The sequence below is a fragment of the Amblyraja radiata genome, chromosome 8 (genome assembly GCF_010909765.2).
Source record: "Amblyraja radiata isolate CabotCenter1 chromosome 8, sAmbRad1.1.pri, whole genome shotgun sequence".
NCBI lineage: Eukaryota > Metazoa > Chordata > Chondrichthyes > Rajiformes > Rajidae > Amblyraja > Amblyraja radiata.
The window spans coordinates 73,709-93,151 of NC_045963.1; the positions used below are offsets into that span (position 1 = coordinate 73,709).

The 19,443-nt window shown below is 44.2% G+C and overlaps 1 protein-coding gene across 1 annotated transcript in view; it reads left to right on the forward strand.

The window, feature by feature from the left end:
- The first annotated feature begins 4,829 nt into the window (after nt 1-4,829).
- Nucleotides 4,830-19,443, forward strand: part of LOC116975799 — a 34,481-nt gene continuing 19,867 nt past the window's right edge. The window contains exons 1-3 of the mRNA XM_033025020.1: nt 4,830-4,860; nt 5,114-5,279; nt 11,313-11,406. Coding sequence (XP_032880911.1) covers nt 4,830-4,860; nt 5,114-5,279; nt 11,313-11,406 — 291 coding nt within the window. The remainder of the gene's footprint in view (nt 4,861-5,113; nt 5,280-11,312; nt 11,407-19,443) is intronic.

The window sequence follows — 19,443 nt, forward strand, 5'->3', positions numbered from 1 at the left end:
TGTGTAGGATGACAGCAATGTGTCCCCTTCCCTCTCTGGGCCAGCGGGCAGGATGCCAGTGCCCAATGCAGGGTTGCCCCTCACACTGTCTTTCTCTTTGCTCACAGTTAGTGCGGAAGACTCACTGTGCTGTGCTCGGGCTGAGGCTCGGGGTGGTGGTGCTACGATGAGGATGTCCCGCCGCAGTCCCCGTCTGGCCACCAACGGCTATTACCAGCACAACGACGACACCTCCAGCAGCAGCAGTGGCTCCGCCAAATCCGGTGCTCCCTCTTACAAGGAGACTCCCGTCAGGTACATCTCTCTAACTCTCTCTTGTCTCGTCCCCCCCCCCCCCACCCGCCCCCCTCCCTCTCGTTCTTTCTTCTCTAAGCTATGCTCCTTTCTAACAGTAAAGATGCAGGTTCCAACCTAGTACCTCACTCGGAGAGCAGTGTATTAAAACTCCAAACCCCACAACCCCCCCCCCCCCACTTCACTCTCCTCCCCCAGCACTGCCGCCCAACTCCCAATCCCCCCCCCCCCGCATTCCCCCCTCCCCCCACCCCAACTGAACATTTCCCAACAGGAAAAAGTTCTGGATAGAAACTGGTGGAGGATGATAGAATGTGTATATCTTCCATAGGCCAAGGACAGGGTTGCCGTGCCAATAGGTTGTTGATTAAGCCATTCGGTTGATGGGCTCATATGGGATGTTGGAGGGAACGTGACCAGGGAGTGGCTTGACATGCTGAGTTACTCCAGCAATTTGTGACATTTTTTATAAACCAGCATCTGCAGTTCCTTGAGGAGGGAAAGAGGGAGAGAGTGAGAGAGTCATGATATTCCTTCCCCATGTGAAATAAACTTCTTCCCCCCTCCCTTCCCAGCTCTGACAAGCGACACTCTCCATCCCTCCCCAACCCAAGCCGCACCAGCTTTTCATTCTCACTTAGCAAACGGCTAGCAATGGCCTGTTTCCTTTATCATGGTTACTTTTTTTGCATAGCTTTCATTCATTTGTTCCATATTTCACTACATCACCGTCTCTATCTCTCGTTTCTCTTTCCCCTGACTCTCAGTCTGAAGTATGGGCTCAACCCGTAACATCACCTGTTCATTCTCTCCAGTGATGCTGCCTGCCCCGCTGAGTTACTGCTGCTTTTTGTGTTTATCCGGTATAAACCTGTATCTGCAGTTCCTTCATACACCTACCTGTGAGATTTCTGCTGCCATCTTTTAATTTAGTTTGTTGGTCACATGTACTGAGGAACAGTAAAAAACTTTTGTTGCGTGCTAACCAGTCTGTGGAAAGACTATATGTGAATACTATAGAGCCATTCACAGTGTACATGATAAGGTAAATAGCGTTTACTGCCAGATAAAGCCTGTAAAGTCCGATCAAAAATAGTCCGATGGTCTCCAATGAGGTGGATAGTAGTTCAGGACTGCTCTTTAGATATTAGTAGGATGGTTCAGTCGCCTGTTGACAGCTGGGAAGAAACTGTCCCTGAATCTGGAGGTGTGCGTTTCCACACTTCTACACCTTTTTCCCAATGGGTAAGGGGAAAAGGCGGAGTGGCCATGGTGTGACAGGTGCTTGAAGTGCTGGTGGCCTTGCCAAGGCAGCGTGGGGTGTAGCGTTGTCTCGGCAAGGCCACCACCGTAATGAAGGACGAATCGCAACTTCTGTTTGTTATTGGGGCCCAGGCAGCTGTTGTCAGCTTTAAGATGCCTGCTCTTGGCAGTTCATGGTGCAGCATTATTCTAATGGTGGGCAAGTGCATTGTGCCCTGATTCCATCTTCCTATTCTATTCCATATTTCTCCATCTCCTTGACACCGTTGTCTCAGACTGGATCATCACCCAGGTTGATCCCTGGAATAAGTCTTAAGCAGAACATTTTTGATTTTAGTTTGGGGAATGGATTTAGGAAGGTAGCAGGATAGTCAGCAGGGGAAGGTGTTCAGTGGTGGTGTCAACATTTTGTTCAGCTTAGCGATATAAAAGGACAAAGATCAACTGGAAGCGAATGCTAACTCCCTAATAACTGTCAGACAGAGTGAGACCCTGATTGGGTAGAAAGAAACTGCAGATGCTGGTCGATACTGAGATACAAAGTGCTGGAGTAACTCAGCGGGTCTGGCAGCATCTCTGGGGAATTAGGATGGAACCTGCCTTCAGATTGAAAGTAGGGGGGACGGAATGAGAGGTAGGAAAATACCAGAACAAACTGAGGCGGCAACAGATGACCAAGGAAGCGTGGAGCCCACAATGGCCCGTTGTTGGCTGGGGAAGAGCTGATAACGACAGGGATACAAGGATGCGAACAGTGGAACTAGTAGGATGCCCAGTGTGGGGGAGAGAGTGAATGCAGGAGTTACTTGAAATTGGAGAAATCAATGTTCATACCAGCCCAAGCTGTAAGCTGCCCAAGTGAAATGTGAGGTGCTCTTCATCCAATATGTGTGTGGCCTCACTCTGACAGTGGAGGAGGCCGAGGCCAGAAAGGTCAATGTGGGAATGGGAAGGGGAGAATGGGAAGGGGACATGTCGTTATGGTCGTGAGTACTCGCCCGAAGAGTCATACCTTTTTCTGGTCGCCGCTGGGATTTCAACATTTTCAACGACTTGCTGTGACTGCGACGGGTGCCGGCAGTCGCCAAAAATATCGCAAAAATGGGACAAACCCTTAAAGGGCCTGTCCCACTGGGGCGACCTAATTTGTGAGTTCTGGCGAGTTTGCCCTCGACTCATACTCGCAGCATGGTCATCACAAGGTCATAGGAGGTCTTCGTAACTCTCCTTCATGTTCGAAAGTGGTCTCCACGTACTCGATGCCTCAGCTTGGTCGTGGCGATTTTTTCAATATATTAAAAAATGCCTGTGAGTAAAAAAAGATTGCCATGGAAAGAATTGATACTATTTTTACTCGTAGGTTTAGTAGTAGATCATAGTAGGTCGGCATGCTGGTCATAGATAATCGAGGATTGTCGAACGTTGTAGATAGTCTTCATTATAGTCGAAGGGAGGTTGAAGGAAATTGAAGGAGATCGTCTTCACGCTCCACTATTTGGTGTCCAATTTTCCAGAAGTTAGTCGTAGCTAGTCTTCAACATAGTCGAAGGAGGTCATCTACATACAAGCTAGCATTATCCTACACACACTAGGGACAATTTATAATTATCAGTAGCCAATTATCCCACAAACCTGTACATCTTTGGAGTGTGTGAGGAACAGGGAGACAGCACCTGTAGTCAGGATTGAACCCAGGTCTCTGGTGCTGTGAGGCAGCAACTCTACCACTGCGCCACAGTGCCGACCCAAAAGGTTGTCTGTGAGTGGCTATGTGTACGATGAATGAATATTTAGTGATGTGGTCACAATGGACAGAGGGGATGCTGCTGTGAAACTTCAACACGCTTGGCCGTGTATTGCGGTGCGTGACCTGCAGGTTGGCAGGCGGTCGGACAGGGGTGTTTTAGCCTGACTGGCACAGATGGGCTGAATGGCCTCCTGTGTCATCGATGTTTAAAATCTTCTTACACCCTGGCATCTGGAAACCTGAGCACTGCTCAACCACAGTGCCGGTAACCTCTACCCTGACCCAGCTAGTCTGATTTAAAGTGTAGGGAGTAACTGCGATGCTGGTTTACACCGCAGGTGGACACAAAATGCTGGAGGAACTCAGCGGGACAGGCAACATCTCTGATAGAAGCAATGGGTGACATTTCAGGGTGAGACCTTTCTTCCGAATCTCAGTCTGAAACATAGAAAATCGGTGCAGGAGTTTTTCTTTGTAACTGTCCTTTAAAAAATGTATGTTTCAATATATACCCTCTCATTCTTCTATATACCAGTGAATACAAGTCCAGTCGACCCAATCAATCAATCAATCAATCAATCAGTTTTATTCGTCACATTGCACACATAAAGTGCAAGTGAAATGAATTTGTCAGCAGCGGTACAATAATAAAGAACACACAACCACAATAAAAATGTTACACAAACATCCACCACAGCATTCATCACTGTGGTGGAAGGGACAGAAATTGGCCAGTCCTCCTCCATTTTCCCCCGTGGTCGGGACCTCCACCTCCGCAGCCGTTGCTGCAGGCGTCCAGATGGTAAAGAACAAAGTAAAGTCAAGGTAAGTCCAGGATCGGCTCTTCCCCACCGGAGACCGCGGCTTCAGGATGGTGTAGGCCGCAGGCCGGCGGTCAAAGATTTAAAGTTCCCGCCGCGCCGCAGCCAGAAGCACCGCAGACTGCAGGGCTGGCGGTCGAAGCTCCCCTCCAGGGGTGATGGTAAGTCCATGCCGCGCCCACGGTAGAAGTTGTCTTCGGGCCGGCCGATAGAGCTTCTTTTTCCCCCCGGGTCCCCAACGTGAGATCCCGAGCTGTAGGCGCCGTGCCAGCTGGAGCTCTGCAGACTGCGGCTTCAGTTGTGGGTGAGTGGAGGGTGTTGGGGGTGTGGGTGAGTGGAGGGGGGGGGTGTGGGGGGGGTTTGTGGGTGAGTGGAGGGTGTTGGGGGTGTGGGTGAGTGGAGGGGGGGGGGTGTGGGGGGGGGTTTGTGGGTGAGTGGAGGGTGTTGGGGGTGTGGGTGAGTGGAGGGGGGGGTGTGGGGGGGAGTTAGTGGGAGAGTGGAGGATGTTGGGGGTGTGGGTGAGTGGAGGATGTTGGTGGTGTGGGGGGGTTTGTGGGTGAGTGGAGGATGTTGGGGGTATGGGTGAGTGGAGGGGGGGGGGGTGTGGGGGGGGGGTTTGTGGGTGAGTGGAGGATGTTGGGGGTATGGGTGAGTGGAGGGGGGGGTGTGGGGGGGGGTTTGTGGGGGAGTGGAGGATGTTCGGGATGGGGGTGAACATCCCATTGCTGGGGAAGGGTGAGGTTGAGTGGGCTATAACAAGGCACGGGTGTCGGGACATGGGGTGGGTACATATTGTATGCTGTTACGGGGAATGGGGTGAGGCATGAAGCATTTCGTTGTCTCTGTACTTGTACACTGCACAATGACAATAAAGTTTTTGTATCTTTGAATTTGAATCTGAAACATTGGGCCACGTGGCCCTATGAACATTGTAAACCTTGAGAGAGAAGTTTGCTTTGTTGACATCTTGCTCTTTTCCACCCCCCAGGTTTGGCCTACTCTGAATCATTCTCTTCCCTTGCCAAGCTGTGGGGCTGGATCTCGCTGCTGTCTCCAGGGACCTGCATTACTAATCTTCCCTCTTCTGTGCTCCATGGCCCCAAAACTCTGCTCCAGTCAACCAGTGCCCTGCTGATACTGGACCTAGTGGTGAGGTAGAGCCCGCTGCTCCTTCCTTAAACTCCCAGGGTTTGCACAAGGCCTGGTCCCCAGAGCTCTGTTGTTCGTGCAGCCTAGGACCACAGTCAGTGCGGGAGGAAGCTGCCTTTCAGCTTGGTACTCCAGTGTGTTCCCTCGGCCTGACTGGGTCACTCACTGAGATGAGTGGTGATTTGCCGAGAGGTCCATAGAGTCAAGGGACGACTGACTGTCAATGCTCGGTTATTCGACCCCGACTGAAGTCATGTTGTAACACCTGAGGGAGGCCTGGTTTGTGCTCCAGGGTCACTGGGGCGATGGAAGAATAGGATCTCCTTTAGATTTCCCCAGCTGTGTGGCACCGAGGATGCTTTTGAAATGTAGTTTAACATGGAGGACTGCGGCCAAGCTCGCACATAGCATTGTGGTGAAGAGCAGACGCCATTGCTCAATAAATATACATTTCTCTAACTTTCACTATACTGTCACTCCCCCTCCTTAGTCATTGTACTAGTTTCACTGTCGTCCTGGTGTCATTGTCTGTATAATTCGTTAACACCAAGCCCACAGACAACTAACAATGGACTGTTTCCTTCATCATCGTTACTTTTTTGCATATTGTTCATTCATTTGTTCCATATCTCTCTACATCACAGTCTATATCACTTGGTTCCCTTTTACCTGACATCAGTCTGAAGAAGGGTCTCGACCCGAAACGTCACCTATTCCTTTTCTCCAGAGATGCTGTCTGTCTCGCTGAGTTACTCCAGCTTTTTGTGTCTATCTTTGCCAATGTTGGTTGTGGGATAACAGACAATAAGTGCAGGAGTAGGCCATTTGGCCCTTTGAACCAGCACCGCCATTCAATGTGATCATGGCTGATCATCCCCAAAGTACCCCATTCCTGCCTTATCCCCATATTCCCTGACTGCTATTTTTAAGAGCCCTATCTTGCTCTCTTTTGTGGGTAAATTTTTTTGTTTTTGTTTATTTTATTAGAAGTTAATACAGTACAAAACAATACAGTGGCACCTAATTTTAGGTGCCAACTATGTCATACCGTAATCCATTCTATGTACAACCTCTAGTTTTATGTTATGAGAAGGAAGTAAGCAAGACAAGAAAAAGAAAACAATAGAAAGGGGAAAGAGTGGAAAAATAGATGGTAGAGGATAGAAAAACGTGAAGTGTGTATATAAAAAATAAAAAAAATAAAATAAAAAAGAGAAAGTGGAAAGTAGAAATAGAAGAGAAGGCCCCTTAAAAGAGAATTTTTCAAATCTATATTCGGAGATGTAAATCTATCCACGTCATGAACTGAAATCAGCAATCCTTATGGTACCGTGTGCCTTCGATATTCCAGCATCTGCAGTTCCTTTTTGAACACTTTGTCTACTCCACTGCGATATCTCCTCAAGGTATGCCTACTTTGAAGAAGTTCTCCTCCTCTCTCCGGAGACAGTTTCACAACCTCCTCTGAAGAAGGGTTTCGGCCCGAAACGTCGCCTATTTCCTTTGCTCCATAGATGCTGCTGCACCCGCTGAGTTTCCCCAGCAATTTTGTGTACCTTCGATATTCCAGCATCTGCAGTTCCTTCTTGAATCCTTATGGTACCGCTGCATCACATGATTCCAAAAAGTCGATGAAAGGAGACCAACTCCTTAAGAATTGGTCATATTTATCTATTAGTCGGAGTCTCATTTCTTCAAGGCATGCTATGTCCATCATATTCCTAATCCACATTTTAACAGTTGGTATGGTTGTATTTTCCCAAAATTTAAGTATCAATTTCTTTCCAATTATTAACCCATAATTAAAAAAAACATTTTGGTCTTTATTTAAATTGGTATCTTCTCCTGTTATTCCAAATATAATCCATTCCATGTTGGGTTCTATTCTTGACTTGAAGAGCTTTGTAAATATATCAAATATATCGCTCCAAAATTTATTCTACTTTGTACATCCTACAAATGAATGTGTTATATTAGCGTTTTGAAACAAACATTTATCGCATCTGGGAGAGACGTTTGGATAAAATTTATTCAACCTCGTTTTTGAATAATATAGTCTATGTAATAATTTGAATTGAATTAAATTATGTCTTGTATTAATAGAACAGTTATGTGTATTCATCAAATACTTTTCCCATCTATCCTTCGAGATCTTTATCATTAGCTCATGTTCCCAATCTTCCCTTAGTGCTTCTGTTGAGGGTGATTCTCTATATAATATATTATTATAAAAGTATGATATTAATTTTTGTGAATCAGCCTTAATATTCATTGCTTCTTCTAAAGGGTCTAAAATTATAGTTTTAAATCTATGTGTATATTTCTTCATAAAGTCACATACCTGTATATATTTAAAATATTGATTATCCTTCAATTTAAATTTTAATTTTAATTGTTGAAATGATAACCCAGTTTACTCAATTCATACATATCCCCTACTTTCCTAATCCCCAGTCTATCCCATTGTTGATATGTGTTGTCGATGAGAGAAGGTTTGAATGCGGGGTTGTTGAATGCGGGGTTAGTACTGATAAATTATTTAATTTCAAGGATACTTTTATTTGTTTCCAAATTCTTATTATATTGTGAATAATTGGGTTCTTCTTATATATTATACTATTCAATTTTATCGGTGAGAGCAGGATTCGGCCTCTGTTATTGAACAACACATTCTTGCCAGATAAACCTGTCTGGTAACCGTCTGAATGTCTAGTGTCTAGTTCTAGTGTCTTAATTGAAACAGAAAAAACAAACTTTCACAGATAAAATGTCTATGTTCCTCCTTGAATTTTGTTTAAAATCTCCTGGGCGTATTTGCAAGCAGAGTCCGGGTCCGTGAATGAGCGTTGCTTGGCATTAAACGTAATTAGCATTTTCGCTGGATAGATCACGCCATAACGAACTTCAGAATGTCCATATAAAATACTGCTTGCCCTTTTAAACTTACGTCTTTTTGCCAAAATTTCCCGAGGGTAATCCCTGTAGAATCTTACGATATTATCAGCAAATGTAAGATTTTCTCCATAGGTTATCTTCTTTAATAGTTTCCAAAGTTGAAATATCCAGGAACTTTACAATAATTTGCCTTGGTTTAGCATTATCATGTTTTTGGAAGCGACCCACTCGATGAGCCAGATCTATCTTTGGTTTTTCTGGAAGTTTGAAAACATCTTTAAGTAGATTAGTAATAAAATCACGCATTTGAAGGCCGTGTTCAGCACCCTCTTTAACTCCTACTATTCTCAAATTTTGCCTCCTTGACCTGGCCTCTAAATCTTGACATTTCTCATTCAGTTTATTCGTAAGCTCCCAATTCGTATCGTGTTGTTTTTTCAGCCCTTGTATTTCTTGGCTCATCTGTTCCATTTCACCATCCATCTCTTCCATCAATTTTTCCGAGTCTGTTAATTGCTTCAGCAGGGTGTCATGTTTATTGTTATATTCTCTCTGCATATTTTCCAATTCTTTCGCAGTCCTGGACTCCAAATCTTTAAACTGCTGGTTCAGGGCTACATAAAGCTCTTTTACTTCGCCGCAGCTATAATCAATTTTCTTAGAAAGATTGCCCTCCATAGTGGAGAAGTTGTTCTAAATTGTAGAATTCATTTTGGCAAATTGCTTCTGAAGATCTTTAGTAATGTCTTTAAGAATATTAGCTCTTTGGAGCTGGAAACTGATTGTAGTCTTCTTGGGTCCTCTCTGACCTCTTCTCTTTCTCATCTAGTTTTTACGATAAGATCGTTTTAAATCCCAAATCCACTGGTACCGTTTGATGGAGTCAGTACCCTCGACGTTCAGCAAACATGATAAGATTTTTTAACCCGATCCTGGCATGGGAGTTGACTTTAAACACGATTTGTCTGGAGGAGAGCTCAGTGCAGCTGCCTTCACTGCTTCATAGCAGCCACCGGCAGTTGCTCTCTCTTGAAAGCATCCAGAGAACCTGCCTCCACCGCCCTCTGAGGCAGAGAATTCCACAGACTCACCACACTCTGTGAGAAAACGTGTTTCCTCGTCTCTGTTCTAAATGGCTTACTCCTTATTCTTGAGCTTTGGCCCCTGGTTCTGGACTCCCCCAACATCGGGAACATGTTTCCTGCCTCTAGCGTGTCTAAGCCCTTAACAATCTTATATGTTTCAATGAGATACCCTCTCATCCTTCTCAACTCCAGAGTGTACAAGCCCAGCTGCTCCATTCTCTCAGCATATGACAGTCCCACCATCCCAGGAATTAACCTTGTAAACCTACGCTGCACTCCCTCAATAGCAAGAATGTCCTTCCTCAAATTAGGAGACCAAAACTGCACACAATACTCCAGGTGTGGTCTCACTAGGGCTCTGTCCAACTGCAGAAGGACCAACTGACTGACTTCATCCACTTCACCACCAACTTCCATCCGGCACTCCAATACACCTGGACGATTTCAGACACTTCCCTACCATTCCTTGACCTCACCATCTCCATCGCAGGGGACAGACTCCTGACCGACATACATTATAAACCCACTGACTCACATGGCTATCTGGACTACACGTCTTCCCACCCTGCCCCCTGTAAAGACTCCATCCCCTACTCCCAATTCCTCCGCCTACGCCGCATCTGTTCCCAGGATGAGACATTTCATACTAGGGCATCGGAAATGTCCTCGTTCTTCAGGGAACGGGGATTCCCCTCCGCCACCATAGATGAGGCTCACACCAGGGTCTCATCCATACCCCGTAACACTGCTCTCTCTCCCCATCCCCGCACACGCAACAAGGGCAGAGTCCCTCTGGTCCTCACCTTTCACCCCACCAGCCGGCAAATACAACACATAATCCTCCGCCATTTCCGCCACCTCCAACGTGACCCCACCACTCGCCACATCTTCCCATCTCCCCCCATGTCTGCCTTCCGCAAAGACCGCTCCCTCCGCAACTCCCTCGTCAATTCTTCACTTCCCTCCCGCACCACCCCCTCCCCGGGCACTTTCCGTTGCAACCGCAAGAAATGCAACACCTGTCCCTTCACCTCCCCCCTCGACTCCATTCAAAGTCCCAAGCAGTCGTTCCAGGTGCGACAAAGGTTCACCTGTAGCTCCTCCAACCTCATCTACTGCATCCGCTGCTCTAGATGTCAGCTGATTTACATCGGTGAGACCAAGCGTAGGTTGGGCGACCGTTTCGCCGAACACCTCCGCTCAGTCCGCAATAACCTACCTGACCTCCCGGTGGCTCAGCACTTCAACTCCCCCTCCCATTCCCAATCCGACCTCTCTGTCCTGGGTCTCCTCCATTGCCAGAGTGAGCAACAGCGGAAATTGGAGGAACAGCACCTCATATTCCGTCTGGGGTCCTTGCGTCCCCTTGGCATCAACATTGAATTCTCCCAATTTGGCTAGCCCGTGCTGTCCCCTCTCCCCCCCTCCCCTTCCTTCACCCTCGAGCTGTCTCCTCCCATCCGCCCGCCCTCGGGCTCCTCCTCCTCCTCCCTTTGTCCTTCTTTCTTTCCCCACCCCCTATCAGTCTGAAGAAGGGTTTCGGCCCGAAACGTCGCCTATTTCCTTCGCTCCATAGATGCTGCTGCACCCGCTGAGTTCCTCCAGCAATTTTGTGTACCTGCAGAAGGACCTCTTTTCTCCTAATTTGATTCCTCTTGTTATAAAGGATAAGATTGACTGGGACAGGGGGGGGCTGCTGTCCATTCACAACCCTCTCTGTTTATTTAGTCTGGACACTTCTCTCTGTTTATTTAGTCTGGACACTTAAGGAGGCCATTCGTCCCGTCGTGGCCTCTGGAGTACCCCCATCAGTGCTGTTGTCCCCTTGATATCCCTGCGACCTATTTTTTCTTGGGTGCCCTATAGGTCCCCTGGGTTCTCCTGCCACCTACGGTGGACTTTCTGTGGCGGTCCCTGCAGGGGAGAAGGTCTCTCAGCCTTACGTGGTTTCACAGTATCAGTGGGTTCCGTGTGGGAGAGTCTGAGCTCTCTCCATTTCCACTGATGGGAAGCATCGGGGACCAACGTTGTCTAATGTTGTGTTGCTGTCTCTTTCAGAAAAAGCTTTGTCCCTGGTGTACTGGTGGTTGGGCACAGCCTTGTACCAGTTAACAACGGCTATCTCCTTGATCGATGTCTTTACTACTTTCAGGTATGTGATCAGGGGATCCACAGACTCCCTTCCTCCACCTGGTCAACTGAAGCAGAGTCACCCATCCCTGCTGCCTCCTCCATCTCCTCCCCACCTCTGTACTGAACACACCCTCCCACAGGACACCCAGTCACACTGAACCCCTGATAAACTCACCACAGAACAGTCCACTCTCAGTGCTACAGGTAAACTCGCCGTAGAATAGCCCATTCTCACTGTACCCGACAATGCCTTACAACGCTTACAGCGGCAGAGACCCAGATTCCATCCTGACTACGGGTGGTGTGGGGAAGATTAGTGGACAGAATAGGCAGATGCAAGGCAGAGAACGAGGAAGGAGGGTAAGTTTAAACTGCACATAAAGGGGCCTGACGGGTAAGGCAGATGAGCTTTGGGCATGGATAGATACGAGCGACTGGGACGTTGTAGCCATGAATGAAACCTGGTTAAGGGAGGGGCAGGACTGGCAGCTCAATGTTTTGAGCTACGGGAGCTTCAGGAAAGACAGGGGTGAGGGAAAAAGAGGAGGGGGGAGGAGGGGGCTGCATTGTTGGTTGATGAGGATGTCACGGCACTGTTCAGAGGTGACATTACAGACGGATCGTCTAGTGAGGCTATATGGGTGGAATTGAGGAACAAGAAAGGGATGATCACCTTGTTGGGGGGGTACTACAGACCCCCAAATAATCAACGGGAATGAGAAAAGAACAAATGTACCGGGAGATTGCAGACAGCTGCAGGTCAAATAGGTTGTTGTAGAAGTGCATTTTAACTTTCCCAATATAGACTGGAAAAATCATAGCGTGAAGGATTTAAATGGGATGCAATTCCTCGAAAGTGTTCAGGAGAGTTTTCTTAAGCAGTATGTGGAGGCCCCCACACGTGAGAGAGCAACACTGGATCTAGCATTAGGAAATTGGGAAAGGCAAGTTAATGTAGTGTGTGTGGAGGAGCCTTTTGGGTCCAGTGACTACAGTTCGATTAGGTTTAAGATAGTTATGTATGGGGACGGAGAGGGTCCACGTGTTAAAATGAACAACTGGGTTAAGGCCAACTTTGAGGGCATGAGAGAAAATCTTGCTCAAGTTGACTGGAGCATGTTATTTGAGGGGAAAAGTGGAATGTTTTAAGTGTGCTGACGAAAGCTCAGGATATGTATGCCCCCGTATAGAGTGAAGGGCAAAGCAAGCAAACGTAAGGAAGCTTGGCTGACGAGGGAAATTGAAGCGTTGGTCAAAAACAAGAAGGATGCATAGGACAGGTATAGGCAGCTGGTGGGATCAAGTGTATCCCTGGAGGAGTTTGAGGAACTAAGGAGTAAACTGAAAAAGGTGATCAGAAGGGCAAAAAGGGGCCAGGAAATAGCTGTGGTGGGTAGCAACAATCCCAAAAGAATTTATAAATCCGTAAGGGGGAAAAGAGTAACCAGAGAGAGAGAGTGGGGCCTCTCAGGAATCAAAGCAGTCACATCTGTGTGGAACTACAGGAGGTCCTCAATGAATATTTCTCCTCTGTATTTACCGAGGAGAAAGACGGTAGGACGGAAGGTAGACAAAATTGCTGGAGAAACTCAGCGGGTGAGGCAGCATCTATGCAGCGAAGGAACAGGTGACCTATCGGGTCGAAACCCTTCTTCAGACTGATGTGGTGGGGGGGGGGGGGTGGGAAGAAGAAAGGAAGAGGCGGAGACAGTGGGCTGTGGGAGAGCTGGAAAGGGGAGGGGAAGGAGAGAGAAAGCTAGGACTACCTGAAATTGGAGAAGTCAATGTGGGGTGCCCACAATTGGGAGTTTTCCACGCTGGGGTGGAAACTACCGAAATGAAATATGAAGTGCTACTCCTCCAATTTGCTATGGGACTCACTCTGACCATGGAGGAGGCCCAGGACAGAAAGGTCGCATTTGGAATGGGAGGGGAAGTAGAAGTGCTGAGCCACCGGGAGATCAGATTTGTTAATGCGAACTGTGCGGAGGTGTTGGGCGAAGCGATCGCTAAGCCTGAGCTTGGTCTCACCGATGTAGAGAAGGTGACACCTTGAGCAGTGGATGCAATAGATGAGGTTGGAGGGAGGTGCAGGTGAACCTCTGCCTCACCTGGAAAGACTGCTTAGGTCCTTGGATGGAGTCAAGGCAGAGGTAAAGCAACCAGTGTAGCATTTCCTGCGGTTTCAAGGGAAAGTACCAGGAGACGGGGTTGTTTGGGTGGGAAGGGACAAATTGACCAGGGAGTTATGGAGGGAGCGGTCTCTGCAGCAAGCAGAAAGGGGAGGAGATGAGAAGATGTGGCCAGTTGTGGGATCCCGTTGGAGGTGGCGAAAATGTCGAAGGATTATCTGTTGTATGTGACGGCTGGTAGTGTGGAAGGGACTCTGCCCTTGTTACAAGAGGGGGGATGGGGATTGAGAGCGGAGCTACGGGATATAGAGGAGACCCTGGTGAGAGCCTCATCTACAGTCAAAGAGGGGAACCGCCATTCCCTAAAGAATGAGAACATCTCAGATGCCTTTGTTTGGAACACCTCATCCCGGGTGCAGATGCGGCGTAGTCAGAGGAATTGTGAGTAGGGGATAGAGTCCTTACAGGAAGCAGGGTGGGAAGAAGTGTAGTCCAGATAGCCATGGAAGTCAGTGGGTTTGTAGTAGATGTTGGTCAGTAGTCTGTTACCTGCGATGGAGATAGTGAGGTCTAGAATCGGTAGGGAGATGTCGGAAATGGTCCAGGTGAAATTGAGTGCCGGATGGAAGTTAGTGGTGAAATCGATGAAGTCAGTAAGTTCTGTATGGGTGAAGGAGGTAGCACCAATGCACTCGTCAATGTAGCGGAGGTAGAGTTTGGGGATGGGACCACGGTACGCCTTGAACAAGAAATGTTTGACGCACCCTACAAAGAGGCAGGCATATCTGGGGCCCATGCGCGTGCCCATAACTACGCCTTGGATTTGGAAGAAATGGGAGGAGTCAAAGGAAAAGTTGTTGATGGTAAGGACCAGCTCCACTAGGACTGTAGGACAGAGGAACTTGGAGCCGTCAATGGAAGTGTCTTGCGGGCAGTCAGTGTTACCGTCGAGGAAGTACTGAAGGTACTGTCGTGTTTGAAGGTAGACAAATCACCGGGACCTGATCAGATATATTGCGGGAACCCTGGTTGAAATTGACGAGTCGTCCTTAAATACTGGAGGGGTACTGGAAGACTGGAGAGTGGCAAATATTGTGCCTCTTTTCAAGAAGGGCTGCAGGAAAAATGCTGGTAACTCTTGGCCGGTGTGCATAACATCTGTAGCTGGAAAGTTACTAGAGAGTATTCTGAGGGATAGGTTATACAGACATTTGAATGGGCAAGGGTTGATTTGGGATAGTCAGCATGGTTTTGAGCGTGGGAGGTCGTGTCTCACAAAGGTATACAAAATCATGAGAGGAATAGATCGGGTAGATAAATAAAACATTTAATAAAATTCCTGAATTTACACAATATAAATTAATAATTGGAGGAGACTTCAATTGTACATTAGATTCATACTTAGATAGATCATCAAGGCAAAAAAAAGTAAAATCTCAATCAAGTGTATTTCTAAATTCATTTATTAATACCACTAATATTAAGGATGTCTGGAGAATAGAAAACCCAACTGGACGGGAATATTCATTTTACTCACCAGTACACAAAACATACTCAAGAATAGATTATTTTTTAGTTGACTCTACGTTTATCCCATTTATTTATAATTCAAAATACCATAACATTATAATCTCAGATCACGCACCTGTAACATTCATGATTAAATTAAATGGAATGTCCGAGAAACAAGCATATTGGAGATTTAACCCACAAATTTTGAACGAAAGATCATGCCAGGAATATATTATTAAACAGATTCAAATATTTTTTGAGGTAAATGACAACCCTGACACACCTATTTCTCTTATGTGGGAAACGTTTAAAGCGTATGTTCGAGGTACATTAATTTCTGCTCAAGCATTTTATAATAAAGAGAACAGGATTAAGCAACAAACATTGGAAATTGAAATCAAGCAACTAGATATAGAAAATGCGAGAATGCCATCTACTTTAAAACATAATAAAATTGCGGTATTGAAATATAAATTAAATAAAATGTATTCAGAACCAGTAATAAAACTTTATCAAAAAACCAAACAACTACATTTTGAATTTGGAGACAAACCACAAAAATTATTAGCACGTCAATTGCGAAAAATGGAAGGGGAAAAAACAATTCATAAAATTAGAACAGAGACAGGAGAATTATTAAAAATGCCCAAGGATATAAATGATAGATTTCTCCAATATTATCATAACCTTTATTCAACTAAAACCGTAGCACAATCAGAAGGAATAGCAGATTTTTTAATAAAATGTAATTTAAAAGGGTTAGATTCAAACGATAGAGAATTATTAGAAAGGGAGATTACGATAAAGGATATTGAGGAGTCTATTGGCTCTTTAAAAAATGGTAAAGCAGTAGGACCAGATGGTTTAGGTTCCGAATTTTATTAAAAAAATTATGATTTGCTTAGCCCACGTTTACAAAGACTGTATGAGTATATATATACTCAACAGAAACTTCCAGACACTTTAAATGAATCAATAATAACACTTATTCCTAAAGCTGATAAAGATCTGGAAGACCCGGGATCATACAGAGCAATTGCACTTTTAAATACAGATCAGAAAATTTTAACTAAAATACTAGCGCATAGATTAAGTACAGTGATGAATAAATTAATACACCCTGACCAAACAGGCTTTATTCAGAAACGGTACTCATATTATAATCTAAGAAGATTATTTAATATTATATATTCTAAGAGAATTATTAATGAAGATCTAGCAATAATTTCACTTGACGCTGAAAAAGCATTTGATCAGGTCGAATGGCCTTATTTATTTTCGGTGATGGAAAATATGCAGCTAGGGGAGAAATTCTGTACATGGATAAAACTGTTATATACAAATCCCACGGCTAGAATATTTACAAACCAAAGGTTGTCACCTAAATTTAGCCTATCTAGAGGTTGTAGACAAGGATGCCCATTATCTCCATTATTATTTGCGCTTGCTATTGAGCCACTGGCAGAAAGCGTTAGGGGGCATCCGGAAATACATGGGTATAACACAAAGGACACAGTGAATAAAATTTCTCTATACGCAGATGATGTATTAATTTACATTACAAAACCAGAAATTAGTATTCCAAACTTATTAAAGCTAATAACCCAATTTGGTTCACTTTCAGGATACAGAATAAATTGGAATAAAAGTGAAATTATGCCAATAAGGGAACATAACAAACAGACAATACAACAATTTCCATTTAAAATAGTAAATGAAAAATTTAAATATCTAGGTATTTATGTAACTAAGATATATACATCATTATTTAAAGCAAATTTCCCCCCATTACTGAACAAACTACATAAGAATATTCAATACTGGAAAACACTTCCTATCTCAATGGTAGGCAAAATCAATGCCATAAAAATGATTTTTTTACCGCAAATATTATATCTTTTTCAGACAATTCCGATATATCTGGCAAAAAACTTTAAAAAAAAATTGGACTCTATTGTTAATGATTTTATCTGGGATTATAAGAATCATAGGATAAACAAAAGACACTTGTGTAAATCAAAAATAAATGGAGGCTTGGTTTTACCCAATTTTTTGTTTTATTTTTGGGCAGTTAACATTAAAAATATGAATTTCTGGTTGGAAGAAATAGATCATCAACCAGATTGGTTAAAAATGGAAAAGGAAGATTGTTTACCTTTTGATATCGGTTCGATATTATTTGCTACGTCTAAATTAAACAAAAAAATTTATAGGGAAAACCCTATAATATTTAGTGCTATACGAATCTGGAAACAATTAAAAAAGACATTAAAATTAGATAATTTATCACTTTTTCTTCCAATTGTGAATAATCCTTTGTTTAAGCCTTCATGGTTGGACGGGGGTTTTACACAATGGAAGAATTATGGAATTAAAAATATGGGACAACTTTACAAGGAAGGCACTTTTCTGACATTTCAGGAATTGCAACAGACTTATGGACTTCGAGGAAATGATTATTTCAGATATCTTCAACTTAGAGATTATGTAAAATCGAACTCCCAAAATTTTCGAATTAGAAATTCAGAAATTCTTGATGAATGTTGGAACAAACATCCTAATACAGAAAAATTAATATCTTATATATACAATATCTTATTAGACAGTGACATTCCCTCGACGGACTTACACAGACAAACATGGGAAAAAGAATTAAATCAAGTAATAACGAAAGATACTTGGGAAGAAAGTTTGCAACACATACATCAGTGTTCACTAAACGCCAGACATTCTCTAATACAATTTAAAGTAATACATAGGTTACATTATTCAAAAACAAAACTACATAAAATTTTTCAACATATCTCACCTATATGTGATAAATGTCAACATTTAGAAGCTACATTATCTCATATGTTTGCAAACTGTATAAAAATTAAAAAATTCTGGGTAAATATTTTTAGTATAATATCTAAAGTAACCAGCACACAATTGGACCCAGATCCAAAATTAATAATACTCGGAATATTAGAATTAAATCAAACACTTAGAACAACACAAAGAAACTTTATTGATTATAGTTTAATAACAGGAAAAAAATTAATTCTAAAATTTTGGAAAGGACCTACGGCCCCCACAATCAAAATGTGGATTATAGAAATGACGGAGACCTTAAACGTGGAAAGAATCAGATTTTCCCTGTTGGACAAACAGGAATTATTCGTTGGAACATGGTCTCCTTTTATTGATTACTTAAAGGGTCAGAATGGTTCAGCACAGGAACCTGACTAGCACGCGGGCTAAAGAATGGATGAAATATTATACTCTGAAATGTACGAATATATCTCGAATGAAGTCTTTTTTATTTTAATAAATTTTTCCATTCTTCTTTAACTACCTTTTTTCTTTTTGTTTTTTTTTTTTTGTTTTTCTTCTCTTTCTTTTCTTTCTTTACTTCATCTATCTCTTTAGTTCTATCTAGTTTAAAAAATAAAAAAAAAAGGCAAAAAGTATTGGAGACAATGTAATAATAATTGACAATATTATCAATTTAAAAATGTAAGACTGTAATGATGTAATTTGGTTATGTACCTATCTCCAATAAAAAATATTTTCAAAAAAAGAAAGGGGAGGAGATGAGAAGATGTGGCCAGTTGTGGGATCCCGTTGGAGGTGGCGAAAATGTCGAAGGATTATCTGTTGTATGTGACGGCTGGTAGTGTGGAAGGGACTCTGCCCTTGTTACAAGAGGGGGGATGGGGATTGAGAGCGGAGCTACGGGATATAGAGGAGACACTGGTGAGAGCCTCATCTACAGTCAAAGAGGGGAACCGCCATTCCCTAAAGAATGAGAACATCTCAGATGCCTTTGTTTGGAACACCTCATCCCGGGTGCAGATGCGGCGTAATCAGAGGAATTGTGAGTAGGGGATAGAGTCCTTACAGGAAGCAGGGTGGGAAGAAGTGTAGTCCAGATAGCCATGGAAGTCAGTGGGTTTGTAGTAGATGTTGGTCAGTAGTCTGTTACCTGCGATGGAGATAGTGAGGTCTAGAATCGGTAGGGAGATGTCGGAAATGGTCCAGGTGAAATTGAGTGCCGGATGGAAGTTAGTGGTGAAATCGATGAAGTCAGTAAGTTCTGTATGGGTGAAGGAGGTAGCACCAATGCACTCGTCAATGTAGCGGAGGTAGAGTTTGGGGATGGGACCACGGTACGCCTTGAACAAGAAATGTTTGACGCACCCTACAAAGAGGCAGGCATATCTGGGGCCCATGCGCGTGCCCATAACTACGCCTTGGATTTGGAAGAAATGGGAGGAGTCAAAGGAAAAGTTGTTGATGGTAAGGACCAGCTCCACTAGGACTGTAGGACAGAGGAACTTGGAGCCGTCAATGGAAGTGTCTTGCGGGCAGTCAGTGTTACCGTCGAGGAAGTACTGAAGGTACTGTCGTGTTTGAAGGTAGACAAATCA